At 37.5% G+C, this 9,435-nt stretch overlaps 1 protein-coding gene across 1 annotated transcript; it reads right to left on the bottom strand.

The window, feature by feature from the left end:
- Window positions 1-1,445: 1,445 nt before the first annotated feature.
- LOC127437835 (torsin-4A-like) lies at window positions 1,446-6,053 on the bottom strand. Its single transcript, XM_051693054.1, has 3 exons — window positions 5,867-6,053; window positions 3,651-4,031; window positions 1,446-2,316 (listed from the first exon to the last, which is right to left on the bottom strand). The coding sequence occupies exons 2-3, from the start codon at window positions 4,017-4,019 to the stop codon at window positions 1,501-1,503; spliced, it is 1,185 nt and encodes a 394-aa protein (XP_051549014.1). The 5' UTR covers window positions 4,020-4,031; window positions 5,867-6,053; the 3' UTR covers window positions 1,446-1,500.
- Window positions 6,054-9,435: the final 3,382 nt, after the last annotated feature.

Genomic DNA, 9,435 nt, shown 5'->3' with positions numbered 1-9,435 from the left:
CATTTAATAAGATTTATCCTTAAAATAAGAAAGAAAAAAATCCTATGTGGCCATTGCTCATAATTCATTTTGAAACCTGAGGTCATTTCCTTAAAGGGATAGTTCACCAAAAAATTTAAATTCTCTCGTCATTTACTCACCCTCATGCCATCCCAGACATGTATGACTTTCTTTCTTCTGCTGAATACAAATAAAGATTTTTAGAAGAATATTTCAGCTCAGGGTAGGTCCATACAGTGCAAGTGAATGGATGCCAAGGCATCATAAAAGTAATCCATAAGACTCCAGTGTTTTAATCAATATCTTCAGAAGTGATATGATAGGTGTGGGTGAGAAACAGATCAATATTTAAGTCATTTTTTTCTCATAATTTTTTCTCCATGCTCAGTAGGGTGGCGATATGCATGAAGAATGTGGATCACCAAAAACACAAGAAAAAGAATGTGAAAGTTAAAGTGGAGACTGACTAAGCAGGAAGGAGAATTTATAGTAAAAAAGGTCTTAAATATTGAGCTGTTTCTCACCCACATCTATCATGTCGCTTCTGAAGACACTGATTTAACCACTGGAGTCTTATGGATTACTTTTATGCTGACTTATGTGATTTTTTTGTGCTTCAAAATTTTGGCACCCATTCACTTGCATTGTATAAAACAAAAGAGCTGAGAAATTCTTCTAAAAATCTTCATTTGAGTTCAGCAGAGGAAAGAAAGTCATACACATCTGGGATGGCATAAAGGTGAGTAAATGATGAGAGAATCTTTATTTTTGGGTGAACTGCCTTGGAAGATCTTACTTTGGATTTCAAAACTCTTGATTGCTTTCATTCACCCAAGGAAAATTACTCCTTATATATTTGGGTTATTGACAAATAAGGTTGTCTAAGGTGCTAAAAATTAGAAATCTTTTAAAAATGTAGTTTAAAACACACGTTACAAGTTTGAAGGAATGTCAATTTTGTGTCCATGTAGGTTTCATAAATTTTTGAATAACATGTATAACATTTTCTGCAAAGAAATTGATTTAATGACTTTTTTTTACAAATATCATACATTTTTGAGTCACAAATGTTAAGACACTTTCATGCGGTTACACCATTTGACCCGAACAGAATGTGCCTTTAATTTTTTTTTTTTAAAAAACATGATATAAAAAAAAAGAAAAAAAAATTCACACACAGTCATGAGGGTCTAATGTTTTTTTTTTTTTTTTTCCATATCGGTTACACCATCTGACTTTGATTTGGTGGTCAAAAGTTTTTTAAATATTAATAATGATAAAAGTATTTTCACATTTTTTTATTTTTTATATACTGTATATATATATATATATATATATATAAACACTGCAAAGAGAGACATACAATTTGATTCATTCAAGACACAAAAAGGCAAGACTTACACAAAAAGGTAACAATATTACCAGCTAAACATGTTTTTTGCTGTTGCATTATCCATAGGCACAAACCCCTGAGTCAGATTCTGTTCATGGATGATTCTCTCAAAGCAGGTTAACTTTTCCCACTACTTGTTTGCAGCCAGTCTTTGCATACTGTCTGCCAGCTGCTCTGTGATAGGCGAGTTCATCTGCCAGTCTTTCAACATGACTGAGGTCGGGATAGAACCCCTCGAGTGTCATTTCCTCTAGAAAGCATTGCATGATGTGTTCCCGCTCAAGTAGAGAAAGTGGGATAAGCTCAACTGCAGGTTCCATCCATAGAGGATGGATGAGGGACAAGGCATTCCTCAGCGGTTTCTCGGCTCCAGCGGTGGAGGCGTTTAGAAGAATGTGAGCTGTAATCTCCCTTTGACCTAGACTACTCAGGAAAATGTAAACCACATTAAGAAACTCATTTGTCTGATCTGACTCAAGAAACGTCTGCAAAACGTCCAATAACGGAGGCTGCATTAGGTCCACATCATCCAGGATGATGAACGGAATCTGTTCCTCGTCTTCGGCATGAGTCACTATGTCAACTACACGTTTAGTGAGTTCGGAGGCGCAGTGCTGAGCTGATTCCTGTAGGGAGCAGTGATGTTTGGAGAAATACTGCATGACTAGCTTGTCATCTACCACTGATCGAAAGTGTCGTGCAATCAGGCGGCCTAAATGGCTCTTGCCTACGCCAGACGCCCCATGTAAAGACAGGGCGAGGGGTTGTTGGTGGGCGTAGGTGGATAGGTAATCATTCAGATGATCCATTAGCTCATCTAGTGCTTCATGCTGACCAAACATCTCTCTGTGTAACGTCCTCTCTAAACCCTCAAGATCGTACTTCAAAACATGGTCGTCGAGATTCTCAATGGCGTTGTAGACCTGGAAAAGAGAGGGTATGGAGGGTTTGGGGTACAGAGGAACATATATGAGACAGAAAATTGTAAAAAGACAAAAGTCCACTTTCACAAACTGGTTCACAGCCTAGTTGCCAAAGCAAGGCTTATTTGCACACTATGAAACCTCTGGTAGAATTATAATTTTGTTTTTCTAATTTTGGAGGGTTCCGTAAATCCTTTGTAATCTTTTGATCTTATCACGTGTTTGAATGATCCCTTCCAAAAATCGAGAGTTCATTGCAAATTCGCCACATTTGATCATTTTCACATGCAAATTAGCTTTTTGGCAAACTTGCGGCAAATTTGCAACGAACTCTCGATTTTTGTAAGCCACAACATTTTGTGGCAAACATATGCGGCGAAGCTCATTTGCATGTGAAAATAATCAGTGGCGAATTTGCGGCAAATTTGCAATGAATTCTCAATTTTTGTAAGCTAGCTAGTGTCCTAAATGATGCACAATATACGATGCACTCTGCCATCTAGTGTATGAAATTTCAAAGAGAAGAACTGTCCAAAATAGAACACTAAGGTTTTCACAGAAGCATTCTCTGTTTTTCAGCTGATGGAAGTGATTTTTCACTTGACTTTCACAATGCACCCGATATGTTGCTGATAGCTTTAGCATTTTAGCCAACCTCAATTCAACACTTTTATCTCAAACAATGTTCATGTTCACACAGCGTGAGGTGATGGAAAAGCATTCAACTTACATTTGTAAGGTGCTGTCTTGACTGACGTTCACTAGTTGTCACATTCTCCATTATTTACAACAGTTTCTATCTATTATTAAATTGATCTATGTCTGTGTGCTAACCCTTACAAAAACTGAGAGTTCATGGCAAATTTGGTGGAAGGCGAAAGTGTTTTTTTTAATTTATATTTTTTACTAGAAATCATTTGCTGTTTTTCAGCTGAAGGAAGTGACGTTTCAAATGCATGCAATGTGTTGCTACTAGCTTTAGCGAGTTAGCCAAACTCAGTTCAACACATTTATCTCAAATAATGTGCATATTCACACAACGTGGGGTGATGGTAAAGCACAAATTTTTAAGAAGTTTGGCCATATTCACAATTAATTACAATTGTTTTGTCAGTCCAGCATTGTGGTCATATAACTAGCTAGCTTTTTGTCTTTATATAAGTTCTGTAAAAGCATTAAACCTCAAACTTATTAAACTTTCAGGCCAAGTTTTTTCAAGCCAACATCAAAGTTTGTCTCAGCAAAATTTAGTTATTTCTGCAGTTCAGTTTAGTGCCACTAGTGGTGTAAAAATTATACACTAGACCTTGAAGAACAAGATAAGACAGAATTACCTGGACAAAAACAATCACACTGAAGAGAATTAGGAATGGTTTTGCTCGGCTACGTTCTTTCTTTGGCTTGAACATCAATGTATCATTGGGGAACAGTACCCGAGTATTCCGTCGTTTGGACTTCCTGGTTTGAGGGCTCTTAGGGTGCAAAGCCCAATCGGAGGTGACATTAACTGAGTTTGTGTAATGGCCTAATCTGACAGAATTAGAGCCTCGCTCTGCTTTAGGTTTTTTCAGGTATTTTTTCTTGATTCGGATCATGGCTTTCAGCTGTGGTGAGAGGAGAGAAGTTCTTTGACCGCCTTCCTCTTCTCTCTCTTTTTCTACCTGAGCATCCATTGAAACCCCTTCACAATCTGTATCCGCCATTTGCCTGGAACACTGTGGAGAGTGGAAAGAGGGAAATGTATAATATAAATGAACTTTAAAATTTTGTAATTATTTACTCACCCTCTTGTTGTTCCAAACCTGTATGCTATATATATATATATATATATATATATATATATATATATATATATATATTTTGTTTGTTTGTTTGTTTTTTCAGTGGAACATAAAATTAGAAGAATTTCTTTCTTTCTTTTTTTTGCAGCTCTTCAAAAATGATACAAAAAGCTCCAAAGAGCACCATAAAAGCAGTGCGCTATATTCCAAGTCTTGTGAAACTATATAATAACTTATCTAAGGAACATCCCGAAAGTTAAGTCCTTATTCACTGATAATCTAATCTTCCTGTACGCTGAAGCTAGCCCGAGTTGCATGTCTAGATAAAAAAAAAAAAAAAAAAAAATGGAGCACATGAGTCGTGGACTTCTTTATGGTGCTTTTCAGGTGTTTCCTTTTTGTAGCTTGACAGGCATGGTCACTATGAAAAAGAAAGCACTATGTAAAAATGTAAAACTTTATACCTTTATGTATTATGAAAAAATGCACACAGGTTTGAAACAACATGAATATAGCTATTACTTTTCTTAGCCATCGGATCATTTGATTTGTACCTAGTGGATGATAAAACAATAGAAAAAACCCATAGACTTACATTAAAGGAGGACCCGAGTCATTTGTAGGCATCATAATATCATAGAGATTTGGAGGTGGGCTCTTGTGACTTGGGGCTAGTAAGCAACCACATAACAACAACCAGATCCCTTATTACCACATACAGTAGCAACACGCTAAAAACCCTCCGAACACCTTAGCAACTGTTTTACTAAGCAGTGCCCTGGCAACCATCTGCTACACCCTAGCATCATGACAGTGACTTTTACACAGGCAAGCACCACAATTTCCTTCAAAAAATGTAAAAATCTATAGTTTCCGATTTAATGGTGCAAATGAATCAAGATGCACGCTTGTGTGTGCAGGGAAAGTCCACATTTATTTCCCACTATGGTTTACTGTAGTATTCTATGTGTATTTTCCTAAACATTTAATTATCAGTTTGTTTCCTTGTCTGGCAAATGTCAGAGAGAGAGAGAGAGAGAGAGAGAGAGAAAACGAATAGGGAATGAGAGAGGAAATGAGTTTACCGAACTGTCTGTACTCTAACATTCCCTATGATTGATACAGGTTTGGTCAAATCCCCATCTTCTAATTACACTTCTGTGTGCTGTGATATGGTCCCTGAAGGTGCGTGATGTTTCCCCAACATGGACCTTATCACATGGGTACAGTGTAAAAGAAATTAAAATTTCGACAAGCTTTTTATGTTTACAATGCTGTTGTTGTTAGTGAAGTTGCACCAGACTTTACCCATTAGCCAAAAACTTTTGGGGGCTACTGTAGATGCTTATACCAAATTATAACATAAAAATGGCAGGATTGTAGATTTGTGCATGGTGTTAGTTTGCACACAGCTCTATCAGGTCAGTTATGCAAACCTTACTATGCAAATGGTTCCACTGTAGCATTGACATGAAAAACAAATATGGAGACAGAAAATAATCTAGAAACATGGAGGAGATAAAAAAAAAGATGCATGTTTTGATTCATTTTTGTCAACATTAGGGGGCTGATGATTTAACTTGCCTGATTTTTTTGGATACAGAAAACAACAGGGGCCTGTGCCCTGCATGGAAGAGATTGATATCAGCTGCAACAATATCATTGTGCTATTAAAAGAGCCATACGTGACAGTTATGAGGAACAGAAACATCAAACAGAAAAAAACACCAAAAACAAGAGAGAGGATGAGGATGTAGATGGTCTGCTACCTTCAGAATTGCATGAGATGTTTGTCAGCTTGATTCCACCGCATAAAGTGCTGGTTCTTCTCCTTGTGATGGTGGTGATAATGATTGATACAAAGCAGACGCTGAGATACCGACACACATGCACACCAATATCCTGTCCACCTTTTGACTACCTGCTCACTCTCTCCTCTCAGTCACTCCATCTCTTCATCTGAACTCCACACTTTAGTTCCACTGCCACATCATGTCTCTCTCTCTCTCTCTCTCTCTCTCTCTCTCTGTTTTATCTTTTAGAATTTGTATTTGATTTTTTTTTTTTCTTTACAGTACAGGATTTTATCCTTGGTTATAGGCCTACTTAAATAAAGTTTAAATGTCAGTTAATAAATTCTATTGTTGGTAATGCACAATTGGCCATCTATGTAACTAAGAGAAATAAATTGGAACAGAAACCAGTCCAAGATCTTGTACCAGTTTTTTTTTTTCTTTTAATATAGTGAAATCACAAATTGCTATTGAGTTTAACTTCTATAAATTGATGAGTGCAATTTATACTTTTGTAATTGAGTGGTGCTGCGATAATGCGCTGTGTTCAGTAGTTAACAGTGAACTTGTTATGAGGTGTTGAGGTAAATGTATTTTAATTTACATTTACATTTTTAATTTTAATTGAGATATGATTGTAATAAAAAGGTTTGTTAAAATTCAAATTCTCTCTCTCTCTCTCTCTCTCTCTCTCTGTCTGTCTCTCTCTCGCTTCCACATTAATAATTTAGGTTTAACTTTTCTTATTGTCATTTTAGCTAAACTTTAACTCTAATATTTTGTTGCCTAGCAAGTACTGGTATATTTCCTTCAGGAAATGCAAATATATTTGAAAAATTGCAGTGGCAGATGCTGTTGCTCACCTTTAGATGGCAAAAGTTCAAACTGCTGTGTGCACAATTCCTATAGAAAATCACATGTGTTTTTTAAAACAAGCTTGGAATAATATAAATGATCATATCTTTAATATTTACTATTTGTTTTAGTTTTGAAAGTCTCTTTAGGGCATGAAATGCATGTCACTGCTCCACAATGTGAATGTACTTTTTGTTCAATATAGTATATTTTTGACATATAAAGAAATATGTACAAAGTACAATTAATATTGTTTAATCATTTACATAAAAATGATCGTCTCTCATTTTAATATCAGTGGTGTTATTGCAAAATAAAAACACCAAAATGACTTGTACGGAAAACACTAAAAGCAATTGTTCAGCCAAAATATGAAAATACTGTCATTATTTGCCCACCCTCCAGTAGTGTAGTCTAGCACATACACAAGTAGGGTTTGGAATTAACACCTGGCAACCCGCCAAATGCTGGTAAAAATCGGCCATGGCAGGTAACTCTGTCACTCTTACTAGCCACTTAAGCGTGTAAAGTTTTTTCAGGGTTTTTCCTGCATTGAAAATTCTAAGAACGTCAGGCGACTCGGAGCTGCTGCCGAAGGAAATGTAACTGTATTAATCTCGCGTGGAGCGCTTTATAAGCTCTAAATATGCCTCTCATAACTTACACGTGCATCTGTGTGGGGCGAAGGAAGCGTGCTTTCGCGTGAACAGAACTATGCATAGTTTTAACATGTTTACATACAAAACGGTGTCTGTCAGTTAACTGGTAATCTTAACAAATCATAATATTAGAGTGCTATAATTCTACATTAATTTAATATTTTTACTAAAGATCAAACTTGCCACTAATCAAGTATGCTTGCACAAAATTTATGTACATTTTAATATAAAATACGGCATTTTGAATGATTTTCCGCACGTTTTTTTACGCCGTTTGCAATTTCTACGGCATATTTTACGGCGCTATGACATTTGACAAACATGCCGTTTTGTATGTAAACACGTTAAAACTATGCGTAATTCTGACACTTTTGGCTTGCCATACTATATGGAGGAAGTCAGACATCTGAAACTGCTAGACATACAGTGCATCCGGAAAGTATACACAGCGCTTCACTTTTTCCACGTTTTGTTATGTTACAGCCTTATTCCAAAATGGATTAAATTCATTATTTTCCTCAAAATTCTACAAACAATACCCCATAATGACAACATGAAAGAAGTTTGTTTGAAATCTTTGCAAATTTATTACAAATAAAAAATGAAAAAAACCACATGTACATAAGTATTCGCAGCCTTTGCTCAATACTTTGTTGAAGCACCTTTGGCACCAATTACAGCCTCAAGTCTTTTTGAGTATGATGCTACAAGCTTGGCACACCTATTTTTGGGCAGTTTCTCCCATGCTTCTTTGCAGGACCGGTGCACAGCCATTTTCAGATCTCTCCAGAGATGTTCAATCGGGTTCAAGTCTGGGCTCTGGCTGGGCCACTCAAGGACATTCACAGAGTTGTCCCGGAGCCACTCCTTTGTTATCTTGGCTGTGTGCTTAGAGTTGTTGTCCTGTTGGAAGATGAACCTTCACCCCAGTCTGAGGTCCAGAGTGCTCTGGAGCAGGTTTTCATCAAGGATGTCTCTGTACATTGCTGCATTCATCTTTCCCTCAATCCTGACTAGTCTTCCAGTTCCTGCCGCTGAAAAACATCCCCACAGCATGATGCTGCCACCACCATGCTTCACTGTAGGGATGGTATTGGCCAGGTGATGAGCAGTGCTTGGTTTCCTCCAGACATGACGCTTGCCATTCAGGCCAAAGAGTTCAATCTTTGTTTCTCATGGTCTGAGAATCCTTCAGGTGCCTTTTGGCAAACTCCAGGCGGGCTGTCATGTGCCTTTTACTGAGGAGTGGCTTCTGTCTGGCCACTCTACCATACAGGCCTGATTGGTGGAGTGCTGCAGAGATGGTTGTTCTTCTGGAAGGTTCTCCTCTCTCCGCAAAGAAACGCTGGAGCTCTGTCAGAATGACCATTGGGTTCTTGGTCACCTCCCTGACTAAGGCCCTTCTCCCCCGATCACTCAGTTTGGCCAGGCGGCCAGCTCTAGGAAGAGTCTTCCATTTATGGATGATGGAGGCCACTGTGCTCATTGGGACCTTCAATGCTGCAGAAATGTTTCTGTACCCTTCCCCAGATCTGTGCCTCAATACAATCCTGTCTCGGAGGTCTACAGACAATTCCTTGGACTTCATGGCTTGGTTTGTGCTCTGACATGCACTGTTAACTGTGGGACCTTATATAGACAGGTGTGTGCCTTTCCAAATCATGTCCAATCAACTGAATTTACCACAGGTGGACTCCAATCAAGTTGTAGAAACATCTCAAGGATGATCAGTGGAAACAGGATGCACCTGAGCTCAATTTTGAGTGTCATGGCAAAGGCTTGAATACTTATGTACATGTGATTTTTTTCGTTTTTTATTTTTAATAAATTTGCAAAGATTTCAAACAAACTTCTTTCATGTTGTCATTACGGGGTATTGTTTGTAGAATTTTGAGGAAAATAATGAATTTAATCTATTTTGGAATAAGGCTGTAACATAACAAAATGTGGAAAAAGTGAAGCACTGTGAATACTTTCCAGATGCACTGTACATTATAAACAGCACTGACGAGGTAAAGAGACAAATACATA

Source organism: Myxocyprinus asiaticus, chromosome 4, assembly GCF_019703515.2.
Source record: "Myxocyprinus asiaticus isolate MX2 ecotype Aquarium Trade chromosome 4, UBuf_Myxa_2, whole genome shotgun sequence".
NCBI lineage: Eukaryota > Metazoa > Chordata > Actinopteri > Cypriniformes > Catostomidae > Myxocyprinus > Myxocyprinus asiaticus.
The sequence above is the reverse complement of the archived record's forward strand: the minus strand, read 5'-3'. Positions and strand labels throughout refer to the sequence as shown.